The 18,643-nt window shown below is 37.9% G+C and overlaps 1 protein-coding gene and 1 pseudogene across 6 annotated transcripts in view; one reads left to right on the forward strand and one right to left on the reverse strand.

Annotated features, from left to right (window-relative positions):
* The window catches only part of Eif2ak4 (eukaryotic translation initiation factor 2 alpha kinase 4), a 103,930-nt gene that overhangs the window by 81,491 nt on the left and 3,796 nt on the right, over positions 1–18,643 (reverse strand). For 4 of the 6 annotated variants that reach the window (XM_015480841.2, XM_048793304.1, XM_048793303.1 and 1 more), the window contains exons 2-4: positions 11,709–11,821; positions 7,347–7,449; positions 1,637–1,789 (exon numbers count right to left, since the gene is read on the reverse strand). In XM_015480841.2, coding sequence (XP_015336327.1) covers positions 1,637–1,789; positions 7,347–7,449; positions 11,709–11,821 — 369 coding nt within the window. Of the gene's footprint in view, positions 1–1,636; positions 1,790–7,346; positions 7,450–11,708; positions 11,822–15,244; positions 15,472–18,643 lie in introns of all 6 variants that reach the window. The other 2 variants (XM_048793306.1, XM_048793305.1) reach the window with 2 other exon arrangements.
* LOC107138237 lies at positions 15,063–15,717 on the forward strand (annotated as a pseudogene).

The following is an 18,643-nucleotide window of genomic DNA, read 5'->3' on the forward strand; positions in this document are numbered from 1 at the left end:
GGAAAGGGAAAAATAATACAAGGGGGACAAATGAATGACAGTAGAGGGGGCAGAGAGAGAAGAGGGAAGGGGAGGGGGGATAGTAGAGGATAGGAAAGGCAGCAGAACACAACAGACACTAGTATGGCAATATGTAAATCAATGGATGTGTAACTGATGTGATTCTGCAATCTGTATATGGGGTAAAAATGGGAGCTCATAACCCACTTGAATCAAAGGGTGAAATATGATATATCAAGAACTATGTAATGTTTTGAACAACCAACAATAAAAAATAAAAAAAAAAGAATCAACAGAAGCAACTGTAAGTAGTAGTACTATCTACAGGGATAAAAAAAGAACACTTCATGAAGAGATAAAAATAAATGTAGATGGGAAGTCTGAATATTGTCAAGATGTCAATTCTTCCTAAATAAATATATAAATTTAGTATAATTTCAGTCAAAATCCCAGAGGGTGGGCTGGGATTGTGGCTCAGCGGTAGAGCGCTCGCCTAGCACATGCGAGGCCCTGGGTTCGATCCTCAGCACTACATAAAATATTGTGTCCAACTACAACTAAAAAATAAATATTAAAAAAAAAAATCCCAGAGGGTTTAATTGTTGTTTTGACTTTGAAAAAGCAATTCTACAGTTCATCTGTAAGGATAAATGGGTGAAATGCCATTTACCATTTGGTAGCACATGCCTGTAATCCCAAAGGACTTGGGAGGCTAAGGCAGGAGGATTGCAAGTTCAAGGCCAGCATTAGCAACTTAGCAAGACCTTGTCACAAAATATAAAGGGCCAGGGATTGCTCAGTGACAGAGCACCTCTAGGTTCAATCTCTAGTACTGCTAAATAAATAAACAGGTTAGAATGTTTGAGAAAAAAATAAGATAGAATATGAAAGAATGGGGAAAGGCAGGCTTGTCAGATATTCTAGCTTTCTATAGCTAAAGTAATTCAGGGTGAGTAAAGACTCAAGGAAAGAAAAAACAGAAGGATTGAACAAAATAGATAATTTACCAACAGAACCTAGTAGAGATAAACAGTTAAACTATCAAGGAAATATTATGACTCACTTAATAAAGAATGATTATTCAATAAACGTGTTAGGAAAATATCTGGGGAAAAAACCAAACAGGCTCTTTTTATAATGTGCATAAGGAAAATTGAGTTAAAATCAAAAAGGAAATTTAGAGGCATATATTATCTTAGACTTGAAGAAATTTTTAAAGTAAGCAATGAATTAATAACCTCATGGAAATAGATTTAAGAAAAATAAAAAATAGCTAATGAACATAAAAAACAGTTTCATTTCATTTTGCGATTCCTCATGGCATGAGAGACCGTCTCTCACAAGGAAAATTCAGTGGGTTTGTGTACATCTTGGCAAGCTCAGAAGACCACAAGAAGAAACCCGGTTAAACAGCCTCCTTTCTCTGTCTTTTCTTTTTTAGATCTGAACTAAGGTTTCTGTGAGGCAGCTCAGGGACCCACACAATATTTCTCAGTTACTCTCAGGGCCTCCACATTTTTTGAGTCAAACAGTGAGCAAAACTTATAGATCCATTTTTAGTTAGAGACAGACTAATGACCCAGAAAACTTGGTGGCCTCCAGGGTAGGGCATGTGCTCCCAAGAGGGGAGTCTTACCTCTTGCTCCTCTTTCCGCTTGGCCTCCAACAGCCTCTGCTGCTCCTCCTGAGCCCTCCTTTCCAGCATTTCTTCATGGAAAGACTTGGGAGGGGGCTTGTTATGCTCACTGAGAAAGGACTGCACGTGGTAAGCCAGTTCAAATATCATCACCTAAACATGTCAACAAAAAGCATCCACAAATGATCCAATATGGAGAGGCTACCCAAAGGAGAGGCTACCAAACAGCAAACCAAGCTGGCAATCAGACATGTGGCTATTCAGTTCACTACCACACATTCTGAATTAAGTGTCTGATGCAATCACAGCAAGACAAACTTAAAAAGGACTCACTGCATTGAGTTACAATCAAGACAATCACCCCTGGATAAATAAAAAAGCTCCTTTTCTCTTTTGTAGGCCTATTGAAACTTACTGGCATTTACTTTCTTTATTTTTTTTAAATTTTTTTTTTTTTAGTTATAGTTGGACACAATACCTTTATTTTCTTTCTTTCTTTCTTTCTTTATTTATTTAATTTAATGTGGTGCTGAGAATTAAACCTAGTGCCTCGCATGTGCTAGGCTAGCGCTCTACTATTGAGCCACAAGCCCAGCCCCTACTGGCATTTTTTGTATAAAAAGTTCCATGAAATATTTTTCAATACAAATAAATCTGATAAAATATTTAAAACTACATGAAAACAAAAGCTACCTTTCCAATTAGTAAACCTGTTTACATAATGACAATTGCATGGAGAATACACATGTCTAACATCAGAACTTTCATTTGTCCATGAGATATTGAAAATATTCTACTGGGTATACAGAGGCAAATATAAGTCTTCACTATCTTCTCGCTTATAAAGGGTCAATACTTAAAAAAAGTATTTCATCTCCACTTAGGGAAGCATTCACAGATAGAGCCAGGAAGAACAAGCCGCCCTTCCCCTCTGGGCATTCTTAGGAAGCCTCTTGCTCCCACCTGAGGCTAAGCCATAATCATACCTAGGTTGGTAAATGGATAGAATCTGGGGCTCTGAGACCTCACTCACACTGTTTGCTTCTCTAGACCCACAGCAAAGAGTTTCAAACTTCTGCAGATGAGAAACACATTACTGAAATTTCTTTTTTTCTCAATTATGATAAAGGAATTTAAAACTTCTTAGTTCTATATATGCTTAAAACATATAATAATAATAAAAAAAACAGCTTCTAAATGGACCTAACATGGTGGTCAATAATAGCAGAAGTCACTGTACATGAGAATATAAAGTGGGTTTGTCTGGTACTGTATTTTCTCTCATGGAGCAGATGCCAACAAGCCATAGCTCCTGACGGGTGAAGTTAATACATTTTTAAATTTATACCAGAAGTTGTGGTATATACTGGATATATATTGCTATAAAGTTGAAAAAAACAATCTGAAGTCTAAGAGATAAGTTCTTCTAAGAAAAGTTCTTCCAAGGAAAGCTGGAAAAACCAGGTAGTTTCTATTATGTTAAAGAGAAACCATTTTCAAACCAGAAAGGAGTAGGAGTCACACTGTGGAGGGTCTTTCTTTTAATTTACTAGCATTTTCTGTACAAATAACTCTGATAAAGTTTATAGGACAGGAAGAAAATAACTACTTTCCAAACTCCCTCCCTCCATACTACATGATTCATGGTTTTTGCCTCAGGCCTCTGCTCAGATCCCAGAGACCTCTCTCTCCTGAAGGCCTGCTCCTTGTGCAAACCTATCTACTCACCATTCAGCTCCAGACCCCTTACCATAATTTTTCTTCATAGCACTTAGTATAGCCTGATTTACTACACTGTCATTAGATTGCTTTCCGTCTGCTGCCCTCACAGCATGGTCAAATATTTTCTCACTGTAGTCTTACCAGAGCTGAGATGGTGCCTGGCTCATGTTAGATAGGTAATAAATATTTGTTTCATGAATTAGTAAAAAATATTGAATTTGACTTTGCTCATTGTAAAAAATAAAGCCTAAGTTACATTTAAATTTACTTTTATAGGACTGATGAACAAAAAGCTGCTATACAGATTAAAAATGATTCAGAGGCAAGTGGAAGTGCTAAAACACATGTTTTGGAGTGCCTATTCCTCCCATTCAAATAATTAAATGACTCATTATTTAATAGCCAGTTATCAGCAAGTGCCATACCACAATGAATCTCTAAGCCACACTTTAATACCTAATTACACTCTATTTTACTTGAAAATAAAAACAATTTCTTTAGAATTATGTGCATTTTAGATTTCCCAGTACTTCCGATTTAGTGGAAACAAACATTAGACAAACAAGAATAGCAATCTGCAGGATACATTCCCATGCTTGACACCCTTTCAAATCTTAATATATGAGGTGTTTCAGATGAGTACTAATTTTTTTTAAATTGTGGCAAAATATACACAACATAATATTTACCATCTTCAACATTAAATCTACATTCATTCAGTAATGTTAAGTGCATTTACAATGTTGTTACCATCTTCAACAATGATTTTCAAAACTTCCTCATCTTTCCAAACTGAAACTCTGTACCCATTAAACAACTCTCCAATTTTTCCTCCCCTCCATTCCTGGCAACCACTTTCTGTCTCTATGAATCTAAGAATCATATAAGTAAAATCATACAGTGTTTGTCTTGTGACCAGCTATTTCATTTTGTGTTATAGCAAATGTCAGAATTTTCTTTCTCTTCAAGGCTAAATAATGCTCCACTGCATTTTGATCTTCTTTCTCCTGGGCTATATATGGTATGATACTCTCTTATAATGTTGGGCAGTGATGGTCACATGCAGCTCCCAGCCAGCTATATGATGGGGCAGAAGGGAAAACTACAGATACTCTATAGTATACTGTGTTGCTACACTATGATGTTCAGTAGGTTAGGTATAGTAAATGCATTTTTTTTAATATTTATTTTTTAGTTTTAGGCGAACACAATATCTTTATTTTTATGTGGTGCCGAGGATCGAATCCAGTGCCTTACACATGCTAGGCGAGTGCTCCACCACTGAGCCACAGCCCTGGCCCAGTAAATGCATTTTTAACTTAACAATAAGTTTATTAGGATTAACCCCATCATATGTCAAGTAGCACCTATATATGAATATTTATAGTAACTTCATTTGCAGTAGCTCAAAACTGGAAAAAAAAAAGTTTTTTTTCATCTGGTGAATGGCTAAAGAAAGTGTTACATCCTTACACAGAATACTATTAAGCAGTAAGAAGTAACAACTACTGATACATGTAACAATGTAGATGGATCATCAGAGAATTATGCAGGAGAAAAAAGCCAATCTCAAAAGATTACATACTATATGTAACATTCTTTTTTTATTATTTATAATTTTTAGTTGTCAATGGACCTTTATTTTATTTATGTATATGCAGTGCTGAAAATTGAACCCAGTGCCTCATACATGCTAGGCAAGTGCTCTACCATTGATCCACAATCTCAGTCCTATGTAACATTCTTAAAATGTCAAAAGTATAGAAATAAAAATCAGATCGGTGGTTGCCAGGAGTGAAGGAAAGGATGAAAGGAAAGTACAAAGGGGCAACATGAAAGATCCTTGTGGAGATGGACTAATTTTACATTTAGACTGTATCAATGTCAATATCCTGGGTATGATACTGTACTAGAGTGTCACAAAATGTTACCACTGGGGCAAAGCAGGTAGAGAATACATAGGCTCTTTCTGTATTACTTATAATTGGAAGTATATCTATAATTATCTCAACATTAAAAGATTAATTTGGGCATTTTTAAGGCAATTTTAGGCACATTTAAAAAAATTACAAATCGGAAAACCAAGAAATCTGAGGATTATCTGTAGCTAAACTTTCAAAATAATTCCATCATATTATTTTTCCATTATACATTAGAGCACCTTACACTTGAAAGAACTTTGGAATAATTCCCAAGGCCTAGTTTTTGATCCAGGGAGTTCTGTAATCACTTTCTGTACCTCATCAACCACTGAAGTTCTTGAAAACTAAGAACTTAAGTGGATAAATTTTTATTTTATTATTATCCAAAAGGTACTTCACAGACTGCATTATGACTCACTACATTATGGAATATAAGTGAAAATCTGTCTAGTCACTTTCTAAGGGGTGAATGTTACCTATAGTTATCTTTAACATAGGCCTGTCAGACTCTGAGCCCTAGGACTAGTCCTCGTTTAACTCTTACCAGTTTTTACAAGATGTGATAATTAAGCATGAGCTGTCTTAAATGGTACAGTATGGATCTGGATTGTCTCTCACATACCCTTGTGTTAAAGACCTGGTCCCTGTTTGGCTTTATTGGGAAGTGGCAGAACCTTTAAGAGGTGGGGATCAGAGGGAGATCTTCAGGTTATCAGGCATGTATGTGCCCTGGAAGGAGATAGTGGGATCCAAGCCCCTTCTTCTTCCTCTCTTTGACTTCCTCTCTTTGACTTACCATGAGGTAAGCAGTGTTTTGCTTTGCTATGCATGTCTACCATGACATGCTCCCTGGCCACAGCCTTAAAGCAACAGGGTCAATCAATCATGGACTAAAACCTCCAAAACTATGAGCCAAAACAAACCTTTTCTCTTTATAAATTGATTTATCTGAGTTATTTGTTATAGTGATAGAGAGCTGACAAAACATCTTGCAAAAACAGTGATTTTACACACAAGCCAGGAAAAGATGAATTATATTTAAAGGGAATTGGCTGGAGCTGGGCATGCGGGCAAACACCTATAATCCCAGCGACTCAGGAGGTTGAGACAGGAGGATCACAAGTTCAAGGCCAATCTGCACAATTTAGCAAGGCCTTAAGCAACTTAGTGAGACCCAGTCTCAAAATAAAAAATAAAAAGGGCTGGGGATGTGGCTCAGTTATAAAGTACCCTAGTTCAATTCCAAGTACCAAACAAACAAACAAACCAGAAAAAAATGGAATTGTCCTGGTCTGAGGAAAACACAGCAATACTCTTCTCCCCCAGGAGTCATCTAGTCTTGCCCTCAGAGTTCTGCCATCAAGGAAAACTCATACTAGACCCTGATGTTCAAAGGATTAAAAAATTAGTACTGAGCTCATTGTAAATGTTCAGGTCCAGAACAGACACTGAAGGAGTAGAGTATGTCACTAGTTATTGAGAAGAAAAACAACGAGTTTTTCTGATATGCTAAAGGGAGAGGTCGCAGAGTTTGGTCAGAAATCACTTTTCTATATTTTACAACAGAAAAGTTCAAGTCAAGGGGCTGGGTATGTGGCTCAAGCGGTAGCGCGCTCGCCTGGCATGCGTGCGGCCTGGGTTCAATCCTCAGCACCACATACACACAAAGATGTTGTGTCCACCGAAAACTAAAAAATAAATACTAAAAATTCTCTCTCTCTCTCTCTAAAAAAAAAAAAAAAAAAGTTCAAGTCAAGATGTGCTCATGACACTAGATCCAAAGTATGCAAAAAAGTATACCTAAGTTTGCATCAGCTGTTTTCAGAACAACTCTTAAGCATCAATAGTACCATCTGTACTCACTCTATAACTTGTAATTCATAAATACTGTAAATTAAACAAATACAAATAAACAACTCTCTCTGTGTGGATATCAGGATGACACAAAACATTCTAGTCAGTATTGGATTTGAGGTGCAATGGCAAAGTTTCAAAGTCAAGGCAAATGCTGGTGAGCACATGGGGACTGTTACTGTCTCTTATAATTCCAGCTTAACAAGACTTACCTCCCCACAATGTTTTCTGGCCAGTTCCTCTAGGCGGGATTTTAACAAATTAACACTTTCATTTGACAAACCTTTGGCATTCTTTAACTCTATTTCAGGAACTCTGGAGAGGGGGGGAAAAAGGAGTTACATCAGAAAGAACAGCCTGTTCACATTCTCATTCACTTAGTTCCCAGCACAATTGAGGGCCTGAGGGTTCTACACAGACCTTGTATTTGAATCTCTCCCTGTAACCACCAACACTTTCCTTAATCTCAAAATGATTTCAACCATATCTCAGCAACTCCAGTTGACACAGTGCTTAGTAAGGACTAGCTGAACCTGGTGGAGAAGTGGGCGGGCCAAAGTCTTCAATCTGGGCTGTTAGGTACTCTACTTCCTAAGGAGACCCAGACTTATCTCTCAACTCCTTAGTCTCTGATATCAGTTTTCTAATCTGATTAAAATTTCCCAACATCAGTTACTATTGATTGCCTCTGATTTGTCCTTAATCCCCAATTCTGAGTTTCTTCTGTGGAAAAAAAATCTAATCATTTCTGCTCTCACTCTGAGTAACTTAACTATGCACTCTTTTGTATGGTAATCCTCTACCCTAGCTTGTATCCAGTGTCAATTGACCTAGCCCTGACAGCTCAATGGCCAGAGTTCAAGTGCTACGCACTCTTTTGCATGCTCTGGCATAAAGCAGAACAAGAATGCTAGGTGAAACAGAGACATGGTGATCCATCTAGCACTCCTACAACAGGAGCCCCAATGTGATTTCAACCATATTTCAACCAATGTGCCCCAATCACATTCTGGTTGTAAACAAGGACACGCTCACTGGCTCATGAATAAATATAGTCATGTACATTCTGGAAACTCTGCCTATTCCAAGGACACCTAATTCACACTCCTCTTCATCCCCAAGAACTCATCTAAGTCAACATTTCTAATTAAGGATATTACAAACCAGCCCTTGAGTTTCCTTGCATTCCCAACAAATAAACATCCAATAACAACAGTCTAGGATTAAATAGGATTTATTTAATTTTATAGATAAGACGATTCATCACTTCCTATTAAGCATTTCTGAGTAATTCTGGCATTTTAGATTACTAAAGTCTTGCCTATTCACCTTTTTTTTAAAAAATATTTACTTTTTAGGTTTTTTTAGATTGGCACAATGTCTTTATTTTATATTTATGTGGTGCTGAGGATTGAACCCAGTGCCTCATGCATGCTAGACGAGAGCTCTACCACTGAGCCACAACCCCAGCCCCGCCTATTCACCTTTCTATGCATTCTCTCAACACTTATCTTTCATTTACTATGATAGGTTGCTATAATCATTATCTGCCTGGACAGACAGAAATCTGGAATATGGTAGTCTGAGAAAAAGAATAGAAGTGTCATACAGTCCTGGTTCCATGTACAGTCCATCCCACCGAGGATTCTCTCTCTCTCAGAGTGGCTTCAAGGATGATTTGGCATAAAAGAAAGTTTTCTTGTACCACATCATTTTTAAAGGATGACAATATTCCCCCAAATCAAACCTTACATAATTATTTTTTTAAAAAATTAAGCAATCATTGTATAATAATATTAATAGAATGGTATAAAAGTCATCTTTAATACTAGTTAAACTCTAAAATTTTCTAATGTTTTATGTCCTTGCTGCATGACTAATAATTTTATGTAGTTGATACAAAACTTAATTTTTCTTGGCGGGGTATACCAGGGATTGGACTCAGGGGCACTCGACCACAGAGCCACATCCCTAGCCCTATTTTGTATTTTACTTAGAGACAGAATCTCACTGAGTTGCTTAGGGCCTCACTAAGTTGCTGAGACTGGCTTTGAACTTGTGATCCTCCTGCCTCATCCTCCCAAGCCACTGGGATTACAAGTGTGCACCACCACACCCGGCTTTCACTTAATTTTTAAAAAATACTTCCTTATTGTTAAAAAAAATCCCATAATATTTTATTAAGTGGATACATTAAGATTTATCTGACTAGTTCTCTAGTATAGTTCTCACCCAGGAGCAATTGTGTCTCTAAGTGGACATCTGTCAATATCTGGAGACTTTTTTGGTTGTCACAACCTGGGAAGAAGGTACTTCCTGTATCTCTATATCTACTCCCTATATCTAGAAGTCAGGGATGTTATTAAACATCCTACAATGTATAGGATAACTCTCACAATAAAGAATTAATTATCCTGCAGAAGCCAAGCACAGTGGCATGTGGCTTGAGAGGCTGACAGGAGGATCGTGAGTTCAGAGCCAGCCTCAGCAACTTAGCGAGGCCCTAAGCAACTCAGTGAGACCCATCTCTAAATAAAATTTTTTAAAAGGGCTGGAGATATGGCTCAGTGTTTAAGCATCCCTGAGTTCAATCCCTGGTACCAAAAAAAAAAAAAAAGCATTATCCTGCTGACATGCCAAAAGTGCCAAGGCTGAGAAAGCCTGCTTTAACTGTTTAAAAAATTTAGACTGTTCCAATTTCTCTACTTTCATAAATAATGCTACAATTAATATTTTAGCACTTAAGTACCCAAGTTTTTCTTTGATTTGTCAAGAGTAAACATTTTGAATTCTTGAGTCTATGAATGTATAAAAAAAGTATATATAGAGAGTCCTTGATCCCAGTTCCTGGCACAAGAGCCCCTATCACCCTTGGAATCTCCTGGGTGACAGAGGTAAGAAGAGCATCTTGAGCTGATCATAAAAAACCTTTTCAACTATACTGGCATATATGTGGATGAGGTTGACTCTTGTTGGGTGCCTGCATAGTGTCAGAATAGGGGCTGATTACCAGAAAAACCAAATTTGGACTACAAGATGAGAAATTTCAACCCTACTCCAAACTAGTGTGAGGAGAGCAGGGCTGGAAATAGAGTTCAAGAACCAGTGGCCAATGATTTAAATAAGTGATCATGCTTATAGTATAAAACCTCCATAAAACCCCGAAATAACAAGGATCAGGTGGGTTGATGAATACATGGAGAGGCCAGAAGCTCCATGCCCCTCCCTCATGCCTCACCTATGCATCTTTCTCATTTGACTATTTCAGAGTCATATCTTTTACAATAAGCTGGTAAATATAAATATTTTCCTGAGTTCTGTAAGTCATTCTAGTAAATTATCAAACATGAGGAGGAGGCTGTAGGAACCTACAAATTTATAGCCAAAATTTGTAAGTCAGAGGAAGTACTGCAAATTGCAACAGGCATCATTTATTGAACTGATATCTTAACCCGCGGGGTCTGTGCTAACTATGGATAGCTAATGACAGAACTGAATTGCCGGATTCCCGGACGGTGTCAGAAAGACACCATGTATTAGGTGTTAGGAAACAACCAACCTTCCTGAAACAAAAACAAACAAACAAACAAAACCAAAACAAAACAAACAACTAGAGAGGCAATGTCTTCATTTTCTTTCATAAATTTAATTCCTTTTCTTCATTAATTAATCTTTTATATGCCCACTATGTGTACACTCAGTATAATGTTGAGGGCAAAAGAAAGTTATTGACTTGCAAGAGCTCAGTTTTGACCTGTCTGTCTCTTAATAGTCTTAATAACCTCTTTATCCACCATAGAAAGCACTGCCATCTTTTATTTGCCACTTGCCTTCTCAGAAACCCTCACTGGTTCCCTGTATGGTAAATTCAAACCACTTAATATCATCCAGGTCAATCGGTCTTTCCAGATGAAGGTCTGGGGATAGATACATAAGACCACTTGAATCCTAATGGCTAATAATTTTGCTCTAACCAGTGATCCTTAACCAGAGATGATATAGCCGTGTGTGTGAGAAAATATGAAGGTTTTATTGTTGTCTCAATGATTGGCAAATGCTCCTGGCACTAGTGGGTAGGGACCAGGGATGCTAAAGGTCCTGCAGTGCAGGGGATAGCCTTGCACATTGATGGCTGACCAGTTACACTGAGAAGTGCCACAACTCTAAACATTCTTTGGGCCGTAAAAATTGAGGTCAGTCACAGAAGGTGATCTAATTTCCAATGCCAATCACACCTTAAAACTAAGTACATGAGTGATTTAAGTAGTCGCTAAGCTTTTATCCTTTTCTTCAAGATTTGTTCTCTTCCTAGTTTATGAAGAATTAAATAAATTAATGTTAACATGTCAGAAGAAACAAACAAGTCACTGAGCAAGTATTAGTATTTGTAGGGAGTATCCTACAACGATAAACAGACTTAAAACAAGACAGATTTCATGAAAATGTCTATAGCTGATATGCTTCTCTTAAAATACAGATGATAGGAAATGAAATTTTATGTATAATGGCAGGGGGAGAAAATACTGTTGACCTTAAACTAAAATCACATCAAAGCTATTTATAAAGGTACTTACACATCTGGGTAGGTTGGTGGGCATTTAACTCTCAAATCCACTTTCACATAAACTTCTTCACCAGTTAGGCCCTGAGGGTACAGAACTAAATTGATTTCAGGGGGCTCTTTGACCTAAAAGAGAAAAAACATTATTTTTCCCTCCCAAGAGAGTCAATCTTAACCATTAAGATAATGATCACTTTAGCTCAAAAGTTCTACTTCCCAAATATTATAATAATTATATTTTACTTTGATGTTGGGTCATATTTTCCAAAAGCATGGTTTAAAAAATAAAATATGTGCCAGATAAAATGCATTTTTCCTTTTCAAATTTATTAAAGGATTTAACCAAAATGTTCTGCTTAGTTTCCATTCATTCAAATGTCACTGAGTGCTGAGTATATGCAAAGTATTGCCCTAGAGGCTAGAAATGCAGGAATAAATTTAGATAGACACAGTCCCAACTAACTGATACAAATTAGAGGATATGTAAATAATTTCATTAGTGATGAGAGCTATAAAGAAAATAAGACAGAGTAATGGGACATAGTGGTAGGGGAAAAGAAGGCATCTAAACAGGTGGATCAGGGAAGGCCTCTGTGAGAAGGGGATACAAATTAGGGTAATCATTTTCCAAAATGTGTGGGACCAGAAGTGCTTCAAATTTCAGGTTTTTTTTGGAATATCTGCACAGACTTAAAAAAAATGTGAACTTTGGAACATTTTCAAATCCAGATTTTCAAATTAAGAATGCTCCACCTGTATTTGAATTGAGATTTGAATACTGGGATATCAACAAAGGAAAAATCCTGACTTGAAGATATCTGATAGCTCTTCTAAAATTGCATGTGCTTTTCCAATCAACCGCTTTTCACCCAATTACCAAAAACTCTACTCTTTGATTCACTGACATACAGTTTCCAAAAAGGATATGAGGCAATTTATGTTTTACTTATATAACAGAAAAGGGGAGGCCGAAGAAAAAACATCTACTAAGTGCACCTATAGTCCAGGCACTTTAGCAACTGCAAGGTAGATGCCATCCCTATTGTACAGATATAGCAGAGTTTAAGATTCTTGCCACAGAAACAGTGACAGAGCTAAATTTCAAACAGCTTTGACCCTATAACCTGTGGCTCTCTCATAAGACACTTTTATTAAAGCCAATCCTGAGTTAATGTGATTGAACCTTGACTTTTTCTTTGAACATCCAGGAAGAAATGGCAAAGACAGAAATGTGATCATATCAGAAAGGAGAAAGATTAAAAAAATTCTTTCAGGTGCAACACTAATTTCTACAGAAATTTATAACGTGAACCTTAATATGTATCCTGAACCATATAACAATGTTCTCATCAACTATGTGTATAAAATCTGTAAAATCAAGTTTATATGGCTTTATAATAATCCTTGACAAAAGCTGTGGGTCTTCCAGTATAGCCTGAGTGTGAATATGGTCCTGAAGAGGGGTCAGCATTCCAAGGCCCATGAAGCCTTTCCTTGACTCATTCACTCTCCATGCATCAGTTGCCCACACTTACTCAGTGCCAACTCTATGTCAGGCACTGGGCTGAGTTCACGGGGGTAAGAACACAGTTGTGGTTCCAACTGTCAGGGAACTTCCTATCTGATGAGGGAAACAAAACTCATAAACATGTAAGTACACAATTATAGCAATGCAGCCTGTATTGTTTAGAAAGTGCTACTGAAGAGACAAGGTGGTGCTCTATGCAGAGAACATGTGGGTGTGAGGGAACATGCTTAGATGGGGTCACCTGGGAACACCTGAGGATGTAGCATTTAAACTGAGACTTCTCAGAGACCATGCACTCCAGACAAGGGAAGAACATGTAAAGACACTCAGAAGTGAGTATGAGATTGGTATGAGCCAAAAATGAAAAGGAGGCTGGTATGTTTGGAACACATCAGGAAAGGGAAGGCTAGGTAAAGCAGGTAGATAGAAAATGGCTGGATTCCACAGAGCCTCATCAGTCAAGCGAATTATTTGGCAGAATTTTAAGGGGGGAATGATATGGTCTACCAAATATTTAAAAACATGGCTTTGGCTGCTGAGTAAGAAATGAATGGGGATGATAAAAGCAGAAGGAAATAACCATTTCAACAGAGTTGGGAATGTGGCTCAGTGGTAAAGCACTTGCCTAGCATGCATGAGGCCCTGGTTTTCATTCCAAGCAACCCACACACACACAAAAACAAAACAAAACAACAACAACAAAAACCCCACAATTATAACATGCAGCCTGTGTTGGTAGCAAAGGTGAGAAAAAGAGAAAATTAATTTTGAGGTAAAGCTGATAAAAAGATCAGGTTGTGAAGGAAGCAAATGGAAAGAGCCTTGTCCAGATGCATGAGGAGGTGGTATAGGGCAGAAAGCATTTACAACTGGAGGAGGAGGAGGACCGCCTTGCCAAGAGCAGGTCTCATGGGAACGGAACACATACCCTACAGTGTTGAGAAGTGCTAGGTAAGGAAGTGGACACTGCAAGTGCAGACAACTCTTTCAAGGTTTGGGTATTAAGGGACATTATGAATGGTGCCAGAGACTGGGTGTGGATGGAGGGAATATGAAATTAACGGAAGAATTTTTGTTCTGTTTTGAAAGGTAGGAAATACTACAGCATGTGAGGACACTGATGGCAATGTTTTTAAAGAGCAGAAAAGATACAAATTAGGACCTAAAGCTGCAAAACCCTTTAGAGGGCGGAAGCCAATGGATCCTAGACATGCCAAGACAGTTGGACTTCAACAGGAGGAGGGGCTCCATTTCCAGAGAAACAGGAGGGAAATAGCAGGAGTAGAGGCTGGTGGGTTTCCTAAGAGGAGCCTCAAAGGGTGAGTGATGAGACCAAACAGGCTCCAGGCCTCCTGTTCTTCTTCAACCACAGCAGCCCAGCTTTCACTGTTTTATATTTTAGGAGGAATTCAACATAGGAATCATTTTAGCTGCTAAGGGTGCTTAAAAAGACATGAGAAACTATGCCTTCACCAATCTCCTTAAATAGCCTCACTTTAAAAAAAAAAAACAAAACTTTTTAAATGGAATTTTTCAAACAGAAAGCAGAAATAATGGTATAATGAACCCCCTATATCCACTATCTAGTCTAACAATTACCAACTTAGAGCCAATACTTGCCATATCATAGGTTGTTCCTCCCTACACTATCATCTTAGGATTTAGGATTTACTTATTCTGAAGTAAATCCAATGAATGAGTCTTCCTGAATTACTGTTACTCATTTTATATCAACAATCTAGTGAAGGAGGGAGGTTACATATATGTCCACTTTGGGAAAACAAAACCAAAAGCAACCCAGAGACCCCTTTCTCCTGGCTGGGAGCAGGAGGCCACAGGATGCCTGGAGTTACTATGAAAGATGGAAACCAGAAGGAGTCTCTCAGAGCTCTGGCAGCTGTCCTCAACAAGTCCTGGAAGTTGAAAGTCTCCAAAGGGTAGATGAAGTCAAGCGGGCCAAAAACAAAGAGGTTGCTTCCTAAGAAGAGAACCGCACACAAGCAGCTTTCACAGCATAGTACCTGTACCTCCAGGGCGGTGCTGCAGTTGGTTCCATGACCAAGATCTATGGGGGACCTTAGAGAGACGAGGTCATGCCCAGCCACTTCAGCTAAGGCTCTTGACTTGGTCCACAGAGTCCTCCAAGCCCAGGAGAAGCTGATAATGGTGGAAAAGGACCAAGTTGGAGGTTGTAAACTGATACCGTAAGGGCAGAGAGATCCAGATAGAATCACCAGTCTGGTGGCAGCTGCCAACAAGAAGTATTAGAACAAACAGGTTAATAAATCGCCTGATTTGTTAAAAGCAAAAACAACAGAGAGGAAGGCTAGACAGAATTTTTCCAGTGGCTTTCTCTAGCAGGTCAAATCTTGACAGACTTTCTTATCTCACTGGCCATAAATTTCAGAAAGACACTATGATCATCAATTCATAATTTTGTTAAGAAAATATTTTTTCCCTATCTTTTCCTGTTTGTCACTTTAGAAAGTACAGAACACAGTATTTTAATGTCAAATCTATAAAGAAGCACAAAAATCTAAGAATACAATAGAGTCCTAAGAAGGGTCAATTTATCTTTTACTAATCTACTTTCACTTTATCATTTTGCTAATGACCAATGAAAATAATATTTCAGAAAAGTGAGAACAGTGCTCTAAATTCATACTGACTGTCATAGCTTAAAACAGGCAAATGAAACAAGAAGCTAGAAAAGTAAGGGAAGATGCCATACAGATGGTCTTCGTAAAGTAAGATATTTGAGAGCTAGCAAGCCCAATGTGAAGGATCGAAGTAAGGATGCTACCTGGGAGTAAAAGCCTATCTGCTGATTTTGAAGGAAGAAAACCGAAGTAGTACCTTATAATTGGAAGGAGCAAAAACCGTAAGTATCAGCAAGATGTATAAGCAGAAATTACAAACGCAAACCAAGGTTCTTGGGCTCAGATTAAAAAGAATTTGTGAGGAACACTTAGATAGCTTTTGAGGTGAGTTATCTCCACAGATGGAAGGTAACAAATCTGGTTTAAAATTTCCCTTTTGGCCTGGGGATGTGGCTCAAGCGGTAACGCGCTTGCCTGGCATGTGCGCAGTGCTGGGTTCGATCCTCAGCACCACATACAAATAAAATAAAGATGTTGTGTCCACCGAAAACTGAAAAATAAATGTTAAAAAAAATCTCTCTTTCTCTCTCTCAAAAAGAATTAAAAAATAAATAAAATTTCCCTTTTGTCTTTTTTTTCCCCAGGAGTTGAATGAATTTTTATACGTTAACACAGATGGTATTCCAGTGTTTACCATCCTGAGTAGAAAGAAACAATTTTTAGCATACATGTATTTTATAAAGTCAAAACAGAATTTTCATTCACAGTCAATACTGTAGATTCTATGTTATGATGAATTCCAAGAACACAAAATTTCTGCCCCAGAAAATGTACTTTTCAGTTGTAACATCTTCAAAGAGTTTTTAGTTTGTCTTTATCTTATTCTTTTTTTTTTTGAATTTTTTAAAATTTATTTTTTAGGTGTACATGGACACAACACATACCTTTATTTTTATGTGGTGCTGAGGATCGACCTGGCCCCACTCATGCTAGGCGAGTGCTCTACCGCGGAGCCACAATCCCAGCCCCTATCTTATTCTTTTTGACTGTGACATATGAAAGATTCCTGCATGAATTCCTATTCATTGGGAACTGCTGAAAATACTTAACCATCACACAGGAATGTGTACTATGGCAAGAGCACCCAAACTAGAGTACTGGTTTGTGATCTCTAAGCCAAAAGGATTCTTGACTTGTCTTATCTAATTTGTCAAAACTATTGTGCTGAACTGGGTCTCTTCTGAATTTCTCAGAATTACTGGATTATTACAACTAAACCATCCTAATACCAGGCAAGTAGTCATGATGAAGCAGGTAGAGGTAGAAAAGCATTGAATATTCAGATTATTACCAGAAAAAACAGAGCTATCAGGGTCTCCTGGGCTAAATCTGGCTCCAGGTACCCAGGTCAGGTCAAGTCAAGTCAGTCAGCTAGGCCCAGCCCTCCCTTTTTCTTTATATAAGCAGTAAAGAGTATCCCTGAATGTGAAACCTTGGGAAAGAGCATGGCTTGGTCATTACTTTATTCTGAAGCACTGGAACAGGAAGCAAGTTTCAGGAAACAGTGGCTTATTGGAGGACTGCACATTTCTAAGATATTCTTTACTAAATGGAATGTTTAATAAATGTACTCTATTCAACAAATAGAATTAAAGATTGGCAAGCCTCAGGGAAAGAGGCCTTTCTCAGCCAGCCCTAAGGCCACTAAGTATGGATGGGAAATTGGTGTGCAGGACCCTGGGGCCAATAAAAGCAGAGTTAGAATCCTGTAACCACTTCTGGGTTGGACCAGCCATAAAATATCAGGGAGGTCTAGTGTTCCAGGTACTTCCATAGCATAGCAACATGAGCAGGTCAACAGTGGAAATGGTAATAAGCCCAGATAACACCAAAACAAACTTTTAGAAAAGAGGAAAGAATTTTGATAAAAAGTGAAGGACTCATGATGCATAAAGGTTTCAGCTTTAAAAAGCATATGAATCCAGTGATAGGAACATGAATCCAGTGGATGAAGGAACAGACCACAGCCACTGAAGAATGACAGAAAAATCCAATAATTTGTCAGGATTGAGTACCAAGGCCAACTCAAAATGAGAAGAGCAAGACATTGAAGCTGTTGTGATGACTGGTTACTTTTAAGGCCTTTATTTTGGCCTACAGAGTTTAATGACCAGAGTGGCATTTCTCTCCATAAGTCACAGACTTTGGGGGTTTTTCTCAGCAAAGACTATTATCTTTAATATCTGTTCTTCTTTTTATTTCATAGCAACAGAACCTCTGACCTTTTAGCTGAATACATTTCCCAGGTTCCTTTGCAGATACATGTGAACACTGGATTGATTTCTGGACAATCAAATGAAAGAAGAACTGTCATATGCAATTTACAGGAAGTGACCTTAAAACAAAGGGAATCAACTTTTTCATCCCTTTCTCCTTTCAGCCAGCTGGAATATAGGTGTGAAAGCTAGAATTTGGACAGCTATGGGAGACCATGAGGGGCATAATGATGATGGGACAATAGCAAAATAGAAGAGGTCTTAGACTCTGGACTTCTACATGCAAAAATATTAACTTTGTTGTTAAATTTTACTGTCATATGTGGCCAAACTTAATCCTATCTGTTACAATCTCACTGAAAGAAAAACAAACAAAACCCCTAAACAAAATCCCCAAACCACTCAGAGAATAGTGCTTTCAGAGATTAGAGCAGAATATTTGTTAGGCTTTTCTCAAGCAAATAGAAAAATTTCTCAGCATGTGAAGAGGCATTTTGCAAGATGTGTTTAGGATACCAAGGATCAGCTCATATTAGGGCATTTA

This window comes from Marmota marmota, unplaced genomic scaffold (assembly GCF_001458135.2).
Source record: "Marmota marmota marmota unplaced genomic scaffold, marMar, whole genome shotgun sequence".
NCBI classification, from domain to species: domain Eukaryota; kingdom Metazoa; phylum Chordata; class Mammalia; order Rodentia; family Sciuridae; genus Marmota; species Marmota marmota.